This window comes from Euprymna scolopes, chromosome 36 (assembly GCF_053919585.1).
Source record: "Euprymna scolopes isolate OS-2025 chromosome 36, ASM5391958v1, whole genome shotgun sequence".
Classification (NCBI taxonomy): Eukaryota; Metazoa; Mollusca; class Cephalopoda; order Sepiida; family Sepiolidae; genus Euprymna; species Euprymna scolopes.
In genome coordinates this window covers 14980207-15004165 of record NC_136517.1, presented here as the reverse complement: position 1 = coordinate 15004165, position 23959 = coordinate 14980207, and the positions used below count along the sequence as shown (strand labels likewise).

The following is a 23959-nucleotide window of genomic DNA, read 5'->3' as shown; positions in this document are numbered from 1 at the left end:
AGAATTCCTCTTGTGTGAGTCAATGACCCTCATCACAGCCTCTTTCATCTCCTCAACTGTCTCATAACAATAGCATCTAAGGTTTTCCCTGAGCTTAGGGAATAGCCAAAAGTCACAGAGAACAAAGTCTGGAGATAGCGAGGAACTGCTTTAATGCCTATCTTAGTTAAATAGTCTGTCTGTGATCTTCTCTGAGCACCCGTGAGAGAAACTTTGCGCAAATCTTCTGCATCTTCAGTTCCTCACATTTTCCACACTAACATCAAACCATGCACTTATTGTCTCTCTAAACGCACAACGATCCTTATCCATGAAATTCTTTATTAAGCTAATCAACTTTGGTGTTCTGACTTCCTTATTCCTCCCTCCCATCACAGACTCCTTGCCTTCCTTGAATCTCTTTTGCCATTCAAAAACTGATGCTTGATTCATGCAAGACGGTCCAAAAGCAGCCTGAAGCATTTCATACATTCCTGTGGCATTTTTTATTCCAAGTTTAAAACAGAATTTTATTGCATATTGTTCTTCTAAAGTATCCTCACGTCCAGATTGCATTTTTTGAAATTCACCAGCTGTGACAATCAGGCTTTAGTAGGGTTTATTCTGATTCCTTCTGTAGCTTTTCATTTGAACCTGAAATCCTAAAAATTGGTCAGTCATCTCATACGAGCAAAAACATAATGAATTTTCAAGAGTTTATAACAATTTTAAATGTCTATACAAAAAAGTCTGCAAACTTTTTTAAGACACCTCGTATGTGCACCTCGTATGTTTAAAAACTTTTATTGCATTTTCACCCCAAACAAGACACAGTGCCACTTTGATGTAGGGACTACTATCTTTCACATAATTTGCAGAAATACTATGTAAGGAGTTGAACAACAAGATGTCTGTTTACTTGAACTTCTGCATGTCAGTACAGTCAGGAAAGTAGGTACCTGGAAGGGAATTCCAAAATCTAGCTGTCTGAGGGAAGAAACTATTAGAATAAAAGACTTTCTGGCATCTAGGGATCTCTACTATGTAGGGGTGGGATTTAGTTGCTTGTCAGGGGTATTTATATCTAGTGGGGTACAAGGGCTTGTAGTTTGTCAGAGCACCTACCATTAAAATACTTGTAAAACAAGCAGAGGGATGCAACATTTTGTCTATGGGACAAAAGTTGAAGCCTAGCTGACAGTGCAGAACCTATTAGGTTGGCAACTCTCTTTTGAACCCTGTCTAAGATTCTCTGCAACGTCACTGCATGAGTGACTGATCATCTAGGGTTGTCGATTGTCTCCTAATTTAGGCGAAATAAATTTCCGATTCATGAATGACACAAGGAGACTTGACAGAGTTCTTCAGGGTTTTATTGGAGAGAATTTACTCATGGAGAGAGAGGAACGGACGTATCTTAATTATTTACTTCTTAAGTTACTACCTTGCTTTCAAGAAATGACAACAGACAGAGCCTTGAGGTAATGTTCAGCTTAGATCATTTCTACATTACTGAACCATCTCATTCATATTGCTTGCCGAGAGAAACTCATTTGAAAAACCTTTTTTTCTCTCTTGAAAAACATGACATCATCATATCCTCACATCAATCATTTATGTTTTGTTTTGCATATTTGACAGGTTGTCCTCTGCTTCAAATCACGCCACCTGTTTGGGTTAAACTTATGTTTGTAACTAGGTTATCCTATGCACAACTAACATGCACTACTGTGACCCTTATCAAAATTCACACTAGGTAACTTATGTAGGGCTCTCATATATGATAACATTCTTTCAAGAGCTTTATTAACAATTCTTAAGTGATTGGACCCTTAAACACTTCAATTCAATAAAAAAAACAAAAAAACTGCCAATTGAAAAACTGAAAATACAGAATTAATTTTGTAGAGTTAAATCCCCATCCCACCTCTCTAAAAGTTAAAAATTAAAAAAAATTTGTGAATCGATTTGATTTTTTGTCATTTAATTCTGATTAAATTTTTTTTATCAAAAGGATTTTTTTTTTGTTGTTTCTAGGCACTTCTTCAAGAAGCACGTCGTACCGAGGCATCATTGGTAAAAAACAACGAATACTTGTCTTCAAAATTAACAGAGGTAAATTTATGTACAAATAATAATTTTTTAATAGGGGGGGGGGCATCTTTTTTTTATTTTCATAATATTTCTTGTTGAAAACTTCTTTCAAAACGATTTCTGTAAAAACAAAAAATAAATTTTAATTTCTTTTTCGAAAACTTTTCTGGTTCTCTTCAAGCTACGTGTTCCCTTGTTTACATAGTTGGGCAAATTTCAATGTACCAAAAGTGTACATATTTTATCATAATCCTGATGAAAAAATTTCCAATAAAAAGATATTGTTTAAATAAAAATAGTCTTTATTCAAACTGTTAATACCATTAAAACTCACATAAAAAACACATCTCATTGGAAGACGCATTACAAGTTATTTAAAAAAAATTTAATATGAAAATGTCATTTCATTTTACTATTGAAATATCATAAAAAATGTTGTAGTAAAAAAAACGTTTGATTAAAAAAAAATACAAGTTCTTAAATATACTACATTAAAACTTATTTTTTATATATGAACATCACTCTTTATTTTACCATTGGTAAAAAACTTGTAAAAAGCATATTTGATTAAAAAAGTATGTAAATATGTAAAAAAAAAAATTTTTTATTAAAAACACATTTCATAAATATACTTTTATAATAAAAGTTTTATTTTTTAAAGACTCTTTATGATGTTTGATTAAAAATTCTATTTTTATGCTTGATTTTAAAAAATTAAAACATCTGATGTTTAATAAATTTATGTTTCTATGTTAAAAAGGTTTGAATAAAGACTTTTTAATTAAGCAATTTTTTTTTTTTATTGGAAACTTTTTTATCAAGATTATAACGGTAAATTATGTACTCAGTTGGTCATCCATACAATGAAATTTACCGAACGTAAGGATCGCACCAAACCAATGTAAACAAGGAAATACATAGTTTGAAGAGAATCACCTTTTATTTATTTTTCTTTATTTTTTTTTTTTTTTCATTAAAATTTTTTTTTTACTTTTTGCTTTCTATAAATTTTATTTTTAAAGTTTTCTGTTTTAAATTTTTTTTCTTGTTTTTTTTTCTCTTAAATTAAAAAAATTTCTTTGTTTATAATTTTTTTATAGTCTTTTTTCTTTATTATTTTGTTATTTAATAATTTAAGTAATTTTTGTTTTCTTTTTAACGTTTGCAATTTAATTTTTCTGTTACTGTTTTAAAAATATGAATGGGGTATCATTTTTTTTTTTTATCTCGGATATTTAAAAAACCTCATCAAAAATTAGTTCCAAATCTTACATTAGGGTAGACCCACTATTTTAGAATAATTTTTAAAACAGAAAAAGATGTAAACATTTTTTAATATTTTTTGTGGGGGGAGGTGGAATCAAGAGGAGGTGAGTGTTAAACTATTTATCTACAAGAGGTATTCTAAAAGTAATGCCTCCTATTTTTTATCCTGCCTGAGTGGATCAGAGAGGATTGCAAATTACATTGGCATGGTGACTGAACATGCATTCATAACTAGGCTTATGACAACAAAATATTATTATTATTGTTTTGACTCTTGAGTATATATCTGACACAGTTAATCAACCGAGAACCACATCACTCTATATAAAAGCATATAAGATATCAATGGATACACATTCGAGAGTCAAAACAATGAAAAGAATATGTTGTTGTCCTAGCCCTATTCATAACCCAACAGTTTCATTTCTGTTGCAAATATTGACAGTGTGAGACGCTAAGAAAGCAACCCCTGTCATGGACATGCATCAGAAGCAAAGATGTGTCATTTAATTTTTTCAATAAGAAATTAGAACCAATCAACATTCATCGGTGCCTGTTGGACATTTACAAAGCCAATGTCAGCACAGTTAGAAGATGGATTTGTTGATATTAGAATGGCAACAGATGTGAGCACACTCTGGACACCCATGCATAACCACGATCCCATCGCTGGCAAAAGTGCATTGAGAATGGTGGTGACTACGTAGAAAAATGAATTGTGGAACACAAAAAGTCACTTGTTTTAATGGTACCACTCCAGTCTTTGTAGCTTTCCAATTTTTTTTTTTTTTTTTTTTAGTAAAAAAAAAAAAAGGCATGCATTACTTTTGTAATGACCCTCATATTATATGCAGGAGAATTGTATGTGTGTATGATGAAAAGTTAGATACTACACAAGGCACATTTAAAAATCATGAGATTCAAATATGACACAAATCTGATTATGATTAAAAAAGAAATACTGTAATTTCTAGGGAAGATTTTTTTTTTTTTTTTTTTGTAATTTTTCAATAACTCAAATTAGATCAAACAACTACTCAGCCTTCTATTCATTTCTGGTTATTATATTGAACCAGTTGCCGTTTTTTATCTGTATCTTTTTATGTTATGGTAGGAGTAATAGATATAGGAGTAATAGTACAGCATTCAATGGGTAAGATATAAAGACTAATTTTTCAAAAGATGAGAGTTGGTTAAGGAGGGGAATTTTATTATAATACTTATTATTATACTTAAATATAGAGAGGTTAAATTATTTTTGTCAGCATCCTAGATGATTTAGGGTTTTTTATTTTTTTTTGTCAAAAGTAGTTTGATGGGAAAGCGTGTTTTTACTTTTTTTGAAAATTCTTTCAATAATTTCTGTTTAATTTTTTTTTTCATTTTCCTTCTACTTTAGTTACTTTTCTTTTACTGAAAAAATGTTTCAATTTCTTATTTTTTTTACCTCCTTCAAAAATGAACTTGAATGAAAAGAATATTGTGTCAAGAAGAGAATTTGAGACTGAGAAAATGTAAGTTCTCTTTTTAATGCTCCACCTCTTTTTTTGTTTTTTTTTTTGTTTGTTTGTTTCACCCCTTCCATTTGTTTGTTCCACCCCTTTCTTTCATTTTTTTTTTTTTGCTGTCCCACCTCTTTCTTTCATTTTTGTATGTTCCACCCCTTTCTTTCATTTTTTGCTCCACCCCTTTCTTTCATTTTTTTTTTTGTTCCACCCCTTTCTTTCTTTTTCGTTCCACTCCATTTTGTTTTTTTCGTTCCACTCCATTTTGTTTTTCTGATTTAGTGTACCCTTTTTCTTTCTTCTTTTGGTGTACCTCCATCTTTTTTATGCCCTCTTTTCTTTTCTATTTTGAATGACAAAGCGCAGCATTGATTCTCCCATTTGAAGGACACAGTTTGAAACGATACTAAGCCTTTTTTTATTTTGTTTATATATTAAGATGTGAGTTCTTTACTAATTTAACGGAATCAATTTTTTTGAATCCCGGGAATGGAGAGATCTACCAACCTGACACTAGACCCTTACATCATCGTACAATGTTCTCTTATTTGTAATGTAAAGAAAATTGTTTTGATAACGTTTTGTTTCATGAAAAATATTTGATTTTTTTTTATACAAATCTTGTTTGTGTTGAATACATTGATTTATTTTAAAATATTTTTTATTTCTTTGAATTCTTCCGTAATGTCTCAAAGTAGCAGTAACATGTATAACTGTTAACCACAGTATTTTTTTTTTTTTTGTGAATGTACAAAACAAAATAAGAATTTATCTTTCCAATTTTATAATCTGCAACTTTGCCACTCACTCTATCTTTTGTTAAATATAGGAAGATTAAAATACCAAAGATGAGGACATCAGTCTAAGCATAGAATTAAATTCCTCTCTATCATTCTATTTCCAGGCACCATGCAGAAACAACGCAGTTAAATGAATGTCTCAAGATGCGTAAGTTGGCTGTCACTTTTTGACTTTTTATTTATTTTCATTTCATGGAAATCATTCTGGACAAAGCATGAAGCCACTCGATCTAAGGAGCTAGAAAAAAATAAATAAATACCGCTTTCAGGTCCCAAACTTGCCAACAATAAATGTTAGGTGGATAGATTCTGACTAAAAAAAAAAAAAACAACAATTCTCCCCCCCTTTGTCAGAAATATTGCTCATAGAATGTGAGGATTAAGAGAAATAAGAGAAGCGAGAATTACTAGATTGCTGAAAGTAAACCCAAGCTTGATTTTCATTTCTTTGTAATCTATTTTAACAACCAAGTCGTATAAATTTACTTGCGAATTATTCAGGTTGAAAGTGATAACAATATGAAACACAGTCGATGGAAAGGTTCAACAGTTTGATGAGAAGGATTTCAAAAACAAAATATAGCAAACTTGACCATGATCGCTTCTTTGATCCGTCGCAGATTATCCTTTTGGTAATTCATCGTGTTGACAGTTTGAGTTTTGTGATATGAAACCGTAACTTATTGACTTTCTGCTTCTGTTTAATAGCATGGGTGCTACCAGATCAGGCTGTTTGAAGGTACTGACTTATTGACTTAAAACGTACCAAACATTGATGTTATTGTTTTTTTCCCTTTCCTTTGCAAAACTCAATCATATTCTGCAAAGCCAAAAAAGAAAAACAAATTTCCTCTACAAAACAAATAAACCAAACCAAACGCTATGAATAAATATTTGAAGATATAAAGAACTTAAGTATAAAAATTTTTTCAAAAAGGAAAAAGAACTGGATTTGGCATTAAAAAAACCCGAAAAGGATTGATATGTTGTAAAACAAAACAATCAAACCAAACAGCATGAATAAATATTTGAAAATATAAAGAACTTGAAGTATAAAAACATTTACTAAAATGATTGGATTGGGCATTAAATAATCCAAAGAAAGGTTTGATATGCCATAAAATAAAACCATCAACCAAATCTGTTTAATAGAAATTCTCATAAACCTTATTAATAAAGAACAGCACAAATTCACTTTGGTTTAACAATTCAAAAACTTTATGAAAGTTCTTGAATTAGTAGATGTAGAACAGTTGAGGTAGCAGGTCCAGTTCACAGAGGAAGGCCAAGGAAAACTTGGGAGGAAGTGATAAAGATGGATTTGAGAGAAAGAAGTATAAAGACCTGGCCAGAGATAAGATGAGTTTGAAAATCAGTTTCTTAAACCTGCCAGCATTTAAAATGGGTATTAAACCGAGTATAATAATGATAAAGAAAGTATTGCGCTATATAATGGTACCCTACCCTACGTTAGCAGACAAGCAGTTTTAACTAGTACATAGATATAGATGTTAGTAACAGATTTAGTAATAGATTTTTAGCGAGAGTCATTGAGTTCAAAACCTGTCTAAAGCAGATGGCTGATGCGACAGAAAAGGAGTCATGGGGGTCACTGCAGTTAGGCCCTGTTTCATGGGAACATGATTCAGTGAGAGTTTCATGATATCATGTTTAAGAGTGAGATTTGAAAGAGTTTACAGAGGTTCTTGGGAGCGAAGAGAGAATACGAATTTTAAGATGTAACCAGCAAAATCATCTCTCTCTAAGATTAAGGGCCAGTAAAAAATTTGGCAATGCGTCTCCAGACCACTGTATGAAATCAAATAATCTCAACTGCATTTGAAAAGACAGTCTCAGCCTTTTTATTGTTATGCGTGTGATCAAGTTTTGTTTTTATGGAGAGAGAGATGACTTTTTGTTTTCGCATGCACACAGTTGCTTGAACAAATAAATGACATAGGTTTAAAAAGTGTTGAACCACAACTTATGTAAGAACATATGGTGTAAAATCCAGAAGGGTTGATGTGCCGTAACGTGAAGTAAAGTAAATAAGTTTAACGAGCTATAACTATTATGTATTAACTCAACCATAATGCTACAAGTTAAGGTAGTATGGTCAGTTGGTAGGGAAGGTCAAGGAAAGCATAAGAGGAAATAAGGATAAATTTGAGAGAAAGATGAATAAAGACCTGGTCAGAGATAGGTTAGTTTGGAAGCTAAATTCTAGAAGCTGTTCAACTCATGCCAGTATGTAAAACAGATGTTAAACATATGATGAAAAAAATTTCGTAAATATTTAATATTATTTATAATTAGCAGATCGCCCAGTGTTGCCCAGTCGTGAAATACACATAAATATTAGATTTTAATTCATACAGAAACTGAGATATGTGCATGCAAGTATTATGTTTTTCTAAACAGTTCATTTTATGTAAGTAAAAAAAAAGAAAAGAAAATCCTCAAGCTGAGATCAAAGCCAAAACCTAAAGACAGGGAGTCAAGTACGATAACCATTAGACCAGCTTGACATGATCTTTAAAAAGTGTTTTCAAACTCACTTATGTTGAAAATAAGTAATCTGTCATGTGAACTATTCATGCGTGCGCAATCATGAAACAATTAGCAAAGAGATATAAATCTAACTCCCCCCCCCCACACATACCAATTTTTCAATTTTGACCCCTTAGCAGCCCGTTTTTCTGTATGAAAACCAATTAAAAAGTTTTTCACATCTCTGAATACTCTATATGCCAAATTTCAAGTCTGTAAATAAAAAATCTGTTGAGAAGTATCTTCACACACACATTCTTTCTTTTATAGATTTATAGATAATATTAACTCCAACAGGTCACAGGTGGTCCAGTACATTTTACAAAAAACTCTAAAGATGGCAAAAGTTTTTTTTTTTTTTTTTTTTTTTTTTAATGAATTTCCAAATTGGAATGCATTTTGAGGAATTTAATCACTTGTGCAGTTATACCTGTTGACCTGCAAAAGTAAAGCTAAGTTTTTCAAATATTTTATGGTCAGGTTCATCTGTTAGTAGGAAGTAAAATGAGATTGTTAAAATCAGTTTGAAATTCGTACCCACAATTCCATTTTCTTCTGTTGTTGTAGGACAAGAGTCCTTTATGAAGGAGTCCCTCCAGTTGAATCAGGAAATGGCACGTGTCAAGCAAGAAATGGAGAAGGTGCGAAATGAACTCAATCAAGAGAAAGTGCTGTACGAGAACTACAAGAAACAACTTGAAGAAAAGTTTCGAAAAGAGGTGAGTCCATTCATGGACAGTTCTATTTCTTCTGGACTTTGTTGTAACCATATTGTTAACAGAGGAAAAAGTAATCATAGCCTGACTATGTATAGGTCATGCCTTCATTACAAACTCTTGCTTCCTAAAAGGAAAAGATCCCCTTTTATGTATACCAATTATTGGTTATTATATACAATTATTTTCATGGTAAGTATTTGTTTGAGCTCCAGTCTCTGGTCTCCATTTGCTGGACTTTCACAAAAAGCACTTGACTGTCTGCAACCGTTATCAACAATTTCCCCCCACTCTCTATCTGTGCCTAAATGTAAACGCAGATTCCATGAACAAAGCTTCTTTCCTAGAACTCCCTGCCTGTGGAACACTGTTTTGCTGGCCTATTTCCCAATGGACTACAATATCGTAACCTTCAAGTCCAATGTAAACAAGTTCTTGTTGAACTGTCCCCTTAAATAATCAAATTCTACCCAACTTATACCATTAACGATTACTACAGTACCACCTTACATTCATTAACCCTTATCGTTGAGTGGCCTTTGGGAAGTGGTACCTTGTAAAAAAAAAAATACCATATCAAAAACTTATGTCTATTAAAAATATACTAATTGATTGTAAAGACTTCAAAACAATAAACAACCTAGAAAAACTTTTCTGCAAAAAAAAGATATATTAAATTTCCTAAAAACAATTGGACTGTACTGGAAAATCTATAAAATAGAATAATAACCACCCCTATTCTACAAGATAAAACGGGTTCACAAACCAGAAATGCATCTACAATCGTCTCATCTTGTATTTGTCTCAGAATAAATATAGCACCAGTGATCCTTCACCCGGGCATAAAACCAAACTTCATTTCATATATGTTGTTCTTTTAAAAAAAAAAAAAAAAATTGTTTGGCCTTAAAATGATCCTAAAGTGGTTGATGGGGCCATTAAACACCAAACAAACCAAAAGTGACATTTTTTTTTTTTTTTTTTGAATAACTTCATTATTTTGTGTTGACAAAAAAGTTTTAAAAAATCATAAAATTTCCACTTTATGCTTTTATAAACATTCTATCAAATATGGCCACTAAATCTTTAAAAATGTTTGATATTGGGACAAGCATGCACGGAACCACCCAAGAACTTGCTCAAGAGCTATATAAAGACGATACTTGAGTCATTTGTCAGTGACTTCACAGGTTGCTCTTGGATTATGTCAGCATTCGTAATTATTGCTACTATTCAAGTCTGTGCTGGATTGTATTGATGTTACTGTTCAATGTTCATGTTAATGTTCAAGCCCATATTGTGTTGTTTTGCCATTGCTGTTCAAGTTAGTGTTGGGTCATATTGACATTTCTGTTCAAGCCTGTATTGGGTCATATTGACATTTCTGTTCAAGCCTGTGTTTGGTCATATTGACATTTCTGTTCAAGCCTGTGTTGGGTCATATTGACATTTCTGTTCAAGCCTGTGTTGGGTCATATTGACATTTCTGTTCAAGCCTGTGTTGGGTCATATTGACATTTCTGTTCAAGCCTATGTTGGTTTATATTGACATTACTGTTTGAGTCTGTATGGTTGTATCAACATTACTGTTAGAGTCTGTGTTGGGTCGTATTGGCGCATTATTGGGTTTGAATTGGTGAATGCTCTGGTCAGAATTAAGTTCTCTTGCTTTTATTGACACAAAAGTTCATAACAATCTGGCAAACAGAAAAATATATTTTCAAGTTGGCTGACTCTTAAATATGTACAATACTTGTGGACTATAAGGCAACAATTACAAACTGTACGCATTTCAGGGAAATGAATGGATAGGAGTAAATGGAAAGCAATTGGTTTATTGTTTTTTTTTGTTTGTATTCATTTAACTCTATAAGAAGCATTAATTATCTTCTGTCTCATCCATTCTAATATTTTATAATGTTCTATGTCAAATATGGGAACACATACTTTAAAATGAAACCAAAAATGCACAACATAGATCAGAGTTTTTGTGATTTTTTTTTTCAGATTTAAAAAAGCAAACTTGAATCCAAAATTTTTTTTGTCATTTCAGATTACAGATAATCGAACACATAATCAAAAATTAATCCAACAATTTGAGGAACAAACGGAAGAAATAAAAACTTTGAACCAAGAAATGTCGCAAGTGCAAAACAAATTGATGTTCGCACAAGAAGGTATTTTTTACTTTTTTTTTTTACATTTTTGAACTTTTACATTTATTTTTACATTTTTTACATTTATTGTTACGTTTTTTACATTTATTGTTACATTAATTTTTACATTTTTTGCAAAACATTTTTTTTAACATTTTTACAAAACATTTTTTAAAACATTTTTTACATTTATTTTATTTTTTAACATTTTTTATATTAAATTTTTTACATTTATTTCAACATTTTTTTAATACAATTTTTACATTTTTTTAAAACTTTTTACTTATTTTTCTATTCAAAATTCATTCCCTCCTTTTCATACTGTAAATCCAACTGAATTGATTTTGATCATTTGAACACTAATACTGTTCAAAAAAGTAGGGTTTGCATTTTACCCTCTCCAACTAATGACACAAGAACAATTTGCATTCAGTTGATCATATGCAGTAGTTATGATGTAAATAATAATGAACAATAAAAAAACAACAAATAATATCTATCCGATGAAATGCTTTTATTTTATTGTAAATAGTCATCGTGTTTAGTTTAATGTCCATTTTATATTCATTCTTTCAACATGGCCATACCATCTCCCTATCCTGTCCAGATTTAATCTTTCTCTGAAGTCATTAAATCTGAATCTGTCTTTAAGACTTACATTACACATCCATCATATCATTTCTGTCCATGCAACACATGTCTGCAACCCTGACTAACCATATTTTCACTTCCATGCGCCATCATTGCTGCGTACATATGCCTGATAAACTCTTCTCTTGGTCGACAGTGTTAATGCTCTGCTGATTAGTGATCGCAGAAGTATTTTGAACCCGACTCCATCTGTAACATGGTGCATATGAGCGTGTGGGGAAAATATTAGCAGCAGCAAAGGATAGCTGGCTTATGAAGAGATTGGCAGCAGCAGCAGTAGCCGAAAAATGCAAATTATGAAGTGAGCACGAGAGGAAGAAAAAAAGAGAAAAAGGACGCCACGTGCTTGTGGGAGAGGCAAAAGCTGATGTCAAACAAAATAAACGTGTAACATGAATAGGCCGGCTGTGGCCAGAGGAAGGAGAAACGCAAGACAGGCTAGATGGACATGTGGCAGCAAGAGACTTTTTAAGTGGTGTTGAGATGGGAGAGTAACATATAATAAAAACTTTTGTTTTCTTTCACGAAAAACATTCGTCTAGCTGAATCCACTGTGAAAAATTTCCCCCACTCTATATCTGTGCCTAAATCAAAACGCAGATTCCATGAACAAAGCTTCTTTCTTAGAACTGCACGCCTGTGGAACTCTGTGTTCCGTCTGCCTGCTTCCCACCGGACTACAACTTGGATGTCTTCAAGTCCAACGTTAACAAATTCCTAATGAACCGCCCCCTTAAGTAAACACTTCATCAAATCTCCACACTAACGTAATGTACTTGCAATAATCCTTATCCCTGAGTGGCTTCCGGGCCTTGATAAGTGGTGATCACTGTGTAAAAAAACAAAAAAAAAACAATAAAAAAAACATGCCAACTCAGACTTTTATTTATTTATTTCCTTTTGTTTGTATGTAATGGCAAGATTACATATTGACTCCTAATTCTTGCAATCATACTATAGTGTCACAATTTTTTTTTTTTTGCTCTTTTTTTTTCCCCAGCTTTGAAGAATGAAATTACAAAGAAAAAGAAAAACATTTGTTCACGGTAAAAAAAATATTTTTGTCTTTTTTGGGGTGCTTGTCCAGAATTTCCCTTATATTAAATAATAAAGAAAAATTTATATGACGTACCTATCCATGATAAAAATAAAATATCATACATCAAAAATCATGTAAATTGATCAAGTGGTTTTATTGTTAAATATGATTCAAATTTTGTGACCAACAAAATAAACACTGACAATATTGCGATGAAAACGAGGGAGATAATTCCAGATAATTCAAACTTGTAAGATTTTAGAAGGCCATTTTTAACATGAGGACATTAGAAAGACTCAAATTTGTTTGAAAATGATTTGTAATATAGTGCATATGAGCACGTGGGAAAATATCAGCAGCAGCAAAGGATGGCTGGCTTGCAAAGAGATTAACAGTAGTCGAAAAACCACATGCAAATTAAGAAGTGTATACGAGAATAGAAAGGGGGAAAAAATTAGAGGAAAATGCACCATGTGCTCGAAGAGAAGCAAAGTGAACATCGAAGAGAATGGTTGTGTGAAGTCGAAGATGAGAATGGGCCGGCTGTGCCCACATGTGGTCGTAAGAAAGAGAAACATGTGTCAGGTTAAAATGGACAAGTGGCAGCGAGAGACTTTTGAAGTTATGCCGACAGAACGGTAATAAAAACTTTTTGCTAAAAAGGAAAAAAATGCTGACCCGGATTTTTTATTTATGTTTTTCCTTTGTTTGTAATGGCCACCTTATAGATTTTCTTTATAAAAATAAGACTTCATGATGAATTTACGTGATATTTGGAATATGATATATTTATTTTTTTTGCCACAGACACATGCATCATACATATTTTTCTTTATTTGTGTTATTTAAGATAAGGGGGAATTCTGGACCACCATCTTTTTTTTTTTTTGCATTGATGTTTTGATGGGGGGGGGGGCGTCTTTGCATACCCGCTCGGTTCATAAAAAAACCCAGTGTAAAAAGTCTTTTAAACCAAAAAATAATGGAAAGCAAAAAAATGGATGTTTGGTTTATATTGTAACTCTAGTTTCTCACCTATTTTGTCTTCATGTCCCATGAGTAATGCTTCTGACAGCGGGAGAAGAATTGCTGTTATCTGGGTTGGTTGTCATTTTAAGTTTGTTGATGTTATGTGGAGATTTTTAATTCTCTCAGCACATAACAGAGTGCATATGAGTGCGTGGGAAAGCAGCAGCAGCCGAAAAAGACGCATATGCAAATTAGAAAATGTGTGCTAGAAAAAAAAGGAGAAAAAAGCCACAACGTGGTCAGGAGAAGAAGAGTTTGATGTTGAAGAAAGTAGACGTCTAAAGATGAAAATGTGGCCAGCATGCAGTTGGAGGATGGAGTAATGTGACCGCATAAAATAAACATGTGGTGCTAAAGTAATGGCAATAAAAACATTTTGTTGAAAAAGAAAAAATGCAGACCCAGATTTTTATTTTTTTCCTTTGTTTGTAACAACGTAATGTTACAATCAGGTGATTTTCAATTTATACACCTCTTTAGGCCTGATCATCGAGTGACCTTTGGCCTTGATAAACGATGACTGATCAGTAAAAAAAAGTAAAGTAACTATAATAACAATAGACATGGGAGGAAATGATAGGGATGTATTTGATAGAAAGAGGGATAAATAAAGACATGGCCAGAGATAGATTAGTTTTGAAATCAATTTCTAAAATCATCCAACACATGCAGATGTTAAATGAGGAAGAATAAAAATAGGGCTATTTATAAAACAAAGAAATTGTTCACAAGAAAACCTTGTATGGCTGCAAAAAGGACATGTGAAAAGAGAAATTGCTATTGACAGCTGCACAAAACAACACAATCAGCACAAAAACTCCAATCTCTGGTCCTCCACTCACCAATTTTTTACGAAAAATACCCGTCTAGCTGAAACCACTGTCAATAATTTTCTCCACTCTTTATCAGTGCCTAAGTCAAAACGTAGATTCTATGAACAAAGCTTCTTTCCTAGAACTGCACGCCTGTGGAACTCTCTTCCATTTACCTGCTTCCCAGCTGACTACAACTTGGTTGTCTTCAAGTCCAACATAAACAAATTCTTGATGAACCGCCCCCTTAAGTAATCCAATTTACCAAATTTCCATTACTAACGATTACTACGATATTATCCCATTGATTACTGTATACTCAATAACCCTTATTCTCAGGTGGCCTCCGGGCCTTGATAAGTGGTGACTTCTATGTAAAAAAAAAAAAAATTATATAGAAGTAAAGATAGACAAACATCAGAAAAATAGCAACCGTAAACATTACAGGTGAAGAGATGAAACCATGAGCCACATCATAAGCGAAAGCTCCAAATATGAAAACAAATATGACTTGATTAGGGAGATGATTTAGTAGGAATTGTGCAAATGACTGAATTTTGAACATACAAACAAAATGGTACAAACGCAAACTGGAGCAAGTAGTATTAGAAAATAAAAGCCCTAAAGAACTCTGTGACATTGATATAGAAACAACCTTATGCAAGTTAAAAGACCAAAAATGATACTCTACTATTATATAAAAGTTACTTTGTGTGTGTGTGTAAGTTCCTTCATCATAGGTTCTGAAACAGCTGAGCCTATCTTTTAAAAATTTCGTACAAAGCTAATTTATATGTCTGGCAGTGTTCTTAGATATGGTTTGTGCAGAAATTAATCTGATAAATATTGAAAATCAAAAAGAAAATCTGATATTTAAAATAGCTTTTCTCTCTTACAGAAAAAAGAATTTTTACATTACACCAGCCAAGGGAGATAATAAAATCTGAGCAAATCATTTCTTCTTAAAAAAATAAACAGATTTATTAGAATCTGGAGATATAGCTTAGTGGTAGAGCATTTGACTACAGATCAAATGATACCCTGTTCAAGCCCGGGTGTACCTCACCATTTTATTTTAATTTTTTCTTATTAATGAGTTCAATTTATGATAAAAGAGGTACTATTTAAAATCGCCGTAAATCATTTCTTTCTTTGCATATTTTAAAACTAAACATTAATAAGAAGTGACTTTTCCAGGGCATTCATCATCAAGCCCAAATATCAGCTTTCATAATATTGTAAACAAATGCAGATGGAATTTGATGAGCGGCGTTATAATTTTTCTTTTAAATTTTTTTTTGTGAATTAGCCAACCAAGCAAATTATTCCTTGTAATATATAATATTTGATTCTATAATAATACATATGCAATTTGCATAAACTAAAATATCATGTTTAAGTGTATTATACAACCGAGCAACGCTGGGCTGCAAGCTAGTAGTCAATAAAAAGAAAAAAAACTGCCAAACAGATTTTGTCATCCCAGCTGCTCACAGAGTGAAACCAGAGACGTATAAACTAAATATATGGAACTGATGAAATATGAAGTTCTAAGAACAATCTGCAACAGGATGTCCATTTGAAAAAATTGCTTTGGCAGAAAATAATTTGTTTACGTTGTTCTTGTCAATCAGGTCATTAAATACGCAGCGCAGGAGCCGTGATGATTGCCTTCATCAATCTTTAAGGACCACTCGAAAGCCGAAGACTCCGATCGTTTATAAATATCTTTCTGGTGATTACACATGTGAAGATGAGTTCAGCTCCTGTGGATTGCAAGGGTCAGGTCAAGATGCTGACTTCACGGATGGAGAACTGACAAATGACGACTCTTCAAATCTCATTGCACAAAATAAGTATGGGCAGAAAATTTTGGAAGAACAAATGAAGGTTAGTATATTTATAATGTCGTCCCCTTTTAATTTTATTGGTCTCCAAATCGAAATATGTTGCAGTAAAAATGCAGAAACTGGAAACAAGAAAATTTTTTTCATTTATTGTAATACTATAGACCCCACTAGACTAAAAATTTGATCAACAGAACAAAGGTTATAGGAAATGCTCTTAGTAGAAAGATGGAGAGACAGTTATTCACCCAGGCATACAAAGGCTATCTAAAATGGGATTGTTAATCAAGGTGTAGCGGACAATAAAGTTTAATATATTTAGAGTTAGTTCACAATTTCAGGAGTAGGGGTGAGTTTTGCAACAGCTTACAACAGTTAGGAATAGTTTATGAACAGTCTTCAGTTTGCGGCATTTGAGGTCAATTTCCAGTTTGGTTCGACTGACGACAGGTTAAGGCCTTGGCATATGACTAAGATGTGGACGTTAACATTTAGAGAGTCTATGGTATCAAACACACACACTCAGGATACAATGGATAGTCTGTGTTTTCTTTCATTTTTCTTGCATTGTTTATTTTTTTAATGATTTTGCACCCGTGCTTGCTTCCTTGGCAGTCACCGCTGAGTGAGAGACGACAACACGGCCAGAATGAGAAATGAAGGAGAAAGAAACCACAGCGTACAAATTGTAAGGGTCATGATTGTTGTCACAGGGAAACACATAGTTTCACAATATAACATAAAATTATTGCATATATCATCATCATTATCATCTGGTTATTTAAGGGGTTGTGGGAGCTCTGGAGTGGACAACACCAAGAAATATCTTTTGTTGGTTTTTCATGCATATTTCCTGAATTTTATAAGAATCAAAAAGACTTACTATATAATACCTAATACCAATCAAATATTTTCAACAACTTTATTGATACATTTAACGTTGATTTTCTAAAGAAAAATTAAAGGAAATCTTTGAATTTTTGATTAAATAAAATGTTTTGTAGGTTTCAAATTAATATTTACCAATTATTATTAAAATTAATACATATCAATAATTAGTAAAATTAATACTTACCAATAATTAGTAAAATTAATAATTACCAGTAATTATTAAAGTTCATAATTACCAATAGTTAATAAAATTAATACTTACCAATAGTTAATAAAATTAATATTTACTTATAGTTAATAAATTAATACTTAATAATAGTTAATAAAATTAATAATTACCAATAATTAGTAAAATTAACAAAAAAAAAAGATGCACTTTTTTTCAGTTTCTTTATGATTTTCATTTACAGCCAGAATGTCTGTTATGATGATCCTTCTGTATCTTCGACCTTCAATTTATTTAAGGGGTAGCTAAAAAATTTATTTTGAATCTGCAGATCACTTTCTTTAAATATACCAATGTTTTCTTATCATCCATTTTCTCCAACTCTCAAACCCACCAATCGTACACAGAAATGGCTATCAATATTGTTATAAAAGTTTTCTTGTCATAAAATGCTTCAAATAGTTCTGAAATGTAAGAAGATTAAAAAAGAATCAACAAATTTGTTTCAAACAAATTTGTATGGATAGCCATCCACAGGCAGCTGTTTCACTGTATCATGCTTCAACAGTTTGTCTAGTTGTGGCAATCTGACTGCCAGATCAATTCCAACTGTGATTAGTTTGTGTGCGTGTGTATGTAAATATTTTTAAGGCAAAAAAAAATAAACTCCTGAAAGCAAACTTAATCAAACAATTGATTTCTCAGTGCTTGTCAATATAGAGTCATCGGATCGATTTTTTTAAAATATGTGATTTTAAACAAAACCAACTGTACTTACTTAATTGTCATGATGAAAATAATAATATATCCAAAAATTATGAAAATTCATTCTTTATAGTTAAAAGTAATTTTTATGGAAAATTGGTGGAAATTACATTTTCCCTAGATGTGAACATTGCGAATACAGGAGACATACTTATCTCCCTTTTCGACATTTTAATGGCAGACTTTTTTTTTTAAAAGATCATAACAATGGACGTTTTTTTACTAAAAACACAATAGCAGTTGTTCTATTTGATGAATATTCGTGGTCTTTTTATATATTACTATTTTCGACATGACAAGTAAGTGCTCTTATTTTTGCTTAAAATGACGTTTTAAAAAATCGATCTGTCGACTATATCTTAACAAGCACCGACTTCTTTTTGTCGTTTTTCATCCTTTTTTCCTTTTGCAGAACATAAAACATGAATACCAATGTTTCCAGAACAGACTGAAGAAAGGCACTAGTTCGCCCGGTAGAACTTCTACCATCGATGAAGTCGCCTCTGAAAATGTCTTCAAAAAGCCCAAGAAAAAATTGCAGTACCTTGTTGCTGGCCACAGAGGTAACAGAAAATTATGGTCATCATTATTTTATGCTTTGTATTGTTCAAATGAACCTCTCCACTTCCCATTTCTTTAAAACAATCTTTGTTCTTTCTTTTAAATAATTCTCGGCCAAAAGAAAGAGTCTATCAAGCATGTGTACAAAGCATGATGATATATTGAAGTGAAATGTAGGGGCGGGGGGGGGGGCTTGTTATTCGATTTAGGGTTAGAGGTAAGGTTATGAAATTAGTTTTTTGAGAAGGAAGAGGGAGTCTTGTCACTTACACCAAAGGTAAGTAATTCTAATTTTATTATAATTTTTCAGCATAAAAAAAAAAATATCAAAATAATTGGTGAACGGGCTAACTGCCTTAGAAGGATGGGACGGTCATATTAAGTGAAATGTATATGCAAAAATTATCTCTACACTCTAAATGTTTTCTATTTTTATGTTTTAGAGTATTCACACATTATTGATTAAAAAAAAGTGTTCAATTTGTTTTTTTTTAAATTGATGACTAGAAAGTAATTTCTGACTAGAATTAAAGTTTGAAAGTCGAGTATTTGAACTTTTAAACCTAAGGAGAAAAAATACAGCATTTCTTGAAGGAGTCACTATTTTATAAAAGAACCATAAAACTTTTTGATAGTCAATTTATTTGAAGAAGGATCCTTGAACGTCGAGAAAAGTATTTTTTCATCATACAATAGTGTGTAAATATAGTTTCAATTTAATTATATGCTATATATATATATATATATATATATATATATATATAAAATAAAAATGAAAATTCAATTAACTTTCTTGAATATTTGGATTTTACCGTCACTGGATTATTTATCTTCCACCAGACTATCCATTCATGTGTAATCACCTTTTTCTTCACCATATTCCCTCTGCTTAACTTTTTTTGTTTTCAAGTAAGATCTTTGACTTACTTGTTGTTTCATCAAATACTTTTGCATGCAAAATCCGATCCCGCATTTTGCTAATTCCTACCCTCTGATGAGAAGGAAAGTATTTCTTTGAAACTCTGCAGATTAAGGACTATCCATTTATCTAGTGTTTCCTTTTCAGATTAAATATGTTTTTAACTCATTTCAAAGTGTTTTTTAACATATTTCATTAACTGTCTGCTCGTGTGTGTGTATATATATATATATATATATATATATATATATATATATATATATAAGAACACAATTAAAGCTTGTAAATTATAATTTACAAGAATTTATTGTCTGGCAAGATACTCAAAAAGAAATATTAAGATTTCCTTAATCTGTAGAGTTTCAAAGAATGTGATCTTTTCATTAGAGGAAAGATATTAGCAAGTGATTATTATAGTGAAGCTATGACTTTGCTGGTGCTGGCATATATATATCTATATATATTGGTGGGGGATGCCCTTTTCTCTTCCCTGCGGCCTCTCTTCCATGAGGGAGACGTTGCGAGTCTGTCTTTGTTTTATTTTATTTCCATGGCAAGTGCTCGTCTGGGCTCCGATCTCTGGTCCCAATCTTTCACGAGGGGTACCTGTCTGGCTGAAACCACTGTTGGTGATTTCCCCCACTCTTTATCTGTGCCTAAATCAAAGCATAAATTCCATGAACAAAGCTTCTTCCTTAGAAGTGCACGCCTGTGGAACTCTCTTCCATTTGCCTGTTTCCCACCTGACTACAACCTGGATGTCTTCAAGTCCAACATAAACAAATTCCTGATAAACCGTCCCCTTAAGACACGTTATCAAGTCTCCACTACGAACAATTAATACAATATTGTCCCATAGATTACTGTACATGCAATAACCCTTATCCCTGAGTGGCCAACAGGCCTTGATAGGTGGTGATTACCATGTAAAAAAAAATTTTTTTTTTTATTTTATTATTATTACGTATATATTTTGATTACAGAATGGCTCTAACTGAATATTCAGAAACATTTTTGAATATTTCAATTTTCAAAAATTTGGTCACAAATTAATATAACAAAAATATATCGGCATCTTTTGTTAACAACTACTGCTGTCTAAGCAAAAAGTCAGTTTACTAGAAAGAACAATTTTTTTCTTCAGAAAAATTTTATGTGCCTTTTGTTATGAATTTCCAAAAAACTATCTTGACCTATTTACCTATAATAATTCCATGAAAAAAATGAAAAACCTCTGTTTTCACCAATTTATGTGTTCAAAATTTTTTTTAATAAAAAGCTTACTAAACCCCAGTGGTCGAATGTTTATTTTTATAAAGAAAATCAGTTTTAAGTGATTAATGGGAATTCGTAGGCATTACAACATAAATCTCACAAGTTTGAATTATTGAGTTATCTCCCTTAGTTTTTTTAAGATTGTTTTCAAAATGATGGATAAGATGATTGCTCTTCTGTTACTTAAAAAATTTGATTTTCTTTGTTAAAAATAAAACTATTTGATCAATTTATGTGATTTTTAGAATATGATTTTTTTGTCATGGGTACGTATATCATACAGATTTTTCTTTATTTTTGTTTTTTAATATAGGTGCAATTCTGGACAAGAACCAACATTTTTATTGATTATGTGCCTTTGTTAAGGGTTTCCAAAGAACTTCCTAACAGATAGTTATGATAATTACATGAAAAAAAAAAAATCAAAACTTCTGTTTCACCAATTTAAATATTTAAAAAAATTTTCATGAAAACTTACTGAATCCTAGCGGTTGAACTTTGATAAACAATTATAGTTAAACTATTTGACTGACCAAATTTGAATATATCTATATAATTTATTTACATAAGTAGTTGCGTTCATGTTTGTATATGTGTGTTTGTTCAACTCTCCTACAGCCCACACCATTGGACTGATTATGACCAAACTTGGCATGATGATTGTCCCCCACCTAGGGATGGTGCATACCATTTTTCAAGGTTAAGATCACGCTCATAGCCTGTGTATATATACTCCTACAACCCACACTACTGGACTGATCATGACCAAACCTGGGATGATGATGGTCCCCCACTTTAGGATGGTGTACACTATTTTTCAAGGTGAAGGTCAAATGTGCAGAGCATGGGTATCTTTGCTAGTATATATATAAAAGCAAATATTTTCCTTGATTTTTGAAACCAAATATGATCAAATTTGACTTCAAAAATTCATATTATTTGGATTCTTTGGACTACTGTTCTCATCTTGAGTGTTATTTGCACAACCTTTTAGTTGATGTAACCTCTGACCTTCTTCAGGTGTCAAACTCGGGGATCTGCACAGACCTGTGGCATACTCGATAAAGTACTCTGTAAAGTTCAGTTGTAAGTTATACTCCTCTGAAGGTTGAAAGTTCAATCCTTAATGTTTAGTTGTAAGTTATATTCCTCTGAAGGTTGAAAGTTCAATCCTTAATGTGGACAACACTCAAAATACAATTGCGAGTTACTTAAGACTTTTACCCTATCATGGTTAATGGAACAAGAACATGGATTAAAGGGTTTTGTTCAAAATTCTATGCAAATTCCTGATTCAATAATATACACTTCAAGAAGGTTGGAGGTTACATCCACTGAAACGTTGTGAAAAATAAGACTCAAGATGAAAATAGTAGTCCAAAGAATCCAAATAATATGAAAAAAAATGATTTTAAAATAGTAATCATTTTTTTTTTTATCTCATTGATAAAAAATGCTAAAAACAAAATAACATTGATCCACTTCTACAGAAATGAATTTTCCTCTCATTTGATTTATGGTTTGACAGAATTTTATGGGTTCATAGCGATTTTATGAGTGTTTTTCCGATGTCCTCAAAATGATGTTTTTAATGCTATTTTAAAAGCAGTAAACAATAATATTAGCTTTTTCTTCTTTCAATCTTTCTCTTTTCAGATACTAGCCCCGTGCGATCACAAATAGAGACCAACACTGGCAGCCAATCCCCAAAGACGCTTGCTTCTACACCGCGTAAAGAATCCAACAGTAATGAATCGAGTAAAAAAGGTGAGATCAAAAACAAAAGCGCTTTACGTATGAACAACTGACTCAGGAATCTGAATAATATTTACAATTAACATAAACACTTCTAATATCCAAAGTAAATTATTTTCTTAATCAAATTTATTACCAAGTTTTGTATTGTAAATAAAAAAAAAGTAATATTTTTGTTTGGAGCATATTTCATGATCACTTTTTTTCTAAATTGAATTTTTTCAATTATTTTTCTTTTTATAATAGCAAAAAAGAACCCTAAATAATACTTTTTTAACATGTTGGTGATTGTCCAGAAGTCCCCTTACTCCTAAAAAAATAAAAAAATACAGAAAAATCTGTTTTGTTACAATATTTTTACACTATAATGGGGTAGTTATTTAAATTGTTGCCCACATCAGCAATATTTGGCACAAGGCCGGGAAACTGGGGATCTAAAGCTCTCCCTCCTAAAGGAGGGGCACTCCTGCAATTGCAAAAATTGCCTGAGTAACCCCATCGGCATTCCCCAGTCAGGGAGCCTTAGGCGACAAGCAATAAACTTGCCCCACCCGAAAGCCAGGTGGCAAGGCCTGGGAGGGTGGACCTCCTGGGTATTACCCAGGCGGTGTACCTCAGTCCGACAGGTGCTGGGCCAGTTCCTGGCGCCTCACCTGTCGGGCTGAGTGTCAAGAACAGATCCTTGATGTGTACTACTACCCTGTCTCCCTGCAGCCGAAGCCGCTAGGAGACACATCCCATCATACAGCAGTATAATGGGGTATAATCCCGCACAGTCGGGAGATTCTATTTATAAACGATGCTGCTCGGAACCGACGAATCGAATTCACGTCCTGTTACCAACCAATCAGAAACCAGAATTGCTTCATAAATATTAAAACTTTCTGTAGCAATTTCGCATATGTTTTCTTTGTGTCAACGCAGGAAGAATCTTTTGCTCTGTGGATTCCAACTCGAGAACTGTTTACTGCGAACTAGTCACCTTCCAGGACTTGTGTAGAACAATGAACCATCGGAAACTGTACTGAAACTAAACATGGCTTACACTTCTAGATGTTTGATGTATATAACCATGACATACGAAATTATGTAAATTAATCAAATAGTTTTTTTAACTAAAAAAATCAAATTGTATGAGTAATCAGAAAGGAAGTCTTGCATCACCATCTTAAAGAAACAAAGG

The 23959-nt window shown here is 32.2% G+C and overlaps 1 protein-coding gene across 1 annotated transcript in view; it reads left to right on the top strand.

Annotated features, from left to right (window-relative positions):
* Positions 1-23959, top strand: part of LOC145260354 (uncharacterized) — a 106199-nt gene that overhangs the window by 42296 nt on the left and 39944 nt on the right. Inside the window, exons 13-21 of the mRNA XM_080118287.1 lie at positions 2017-2094; positions 4816-4853; positions 5749-5792; positions 8762-8913; positions 10964-11087; positions 12718-12763; positions 16232-16487; positions 18679-18829; positions 22678-22788. Of these exons, the coding sequence (XP_079974413.1) occupies positions 2017-2094; positions 4816-4853; positions 5749-5792; positions 8762-8913; positions 10964-11087; positions 12718-12763; positions 16232-16487; positions 18679-18829; positions 22678-22788 (1000 nt within the window). The remainder of the gene's footprint in view (positions 1-2016; positions 2095-4815; positions 4854-5748; positions 5793-8761; positions 8914-10963; positions 11088-12717; positions 12764-16231; positions 16488-18678; positions 18830-22677; positions 22789-23959) is intronic.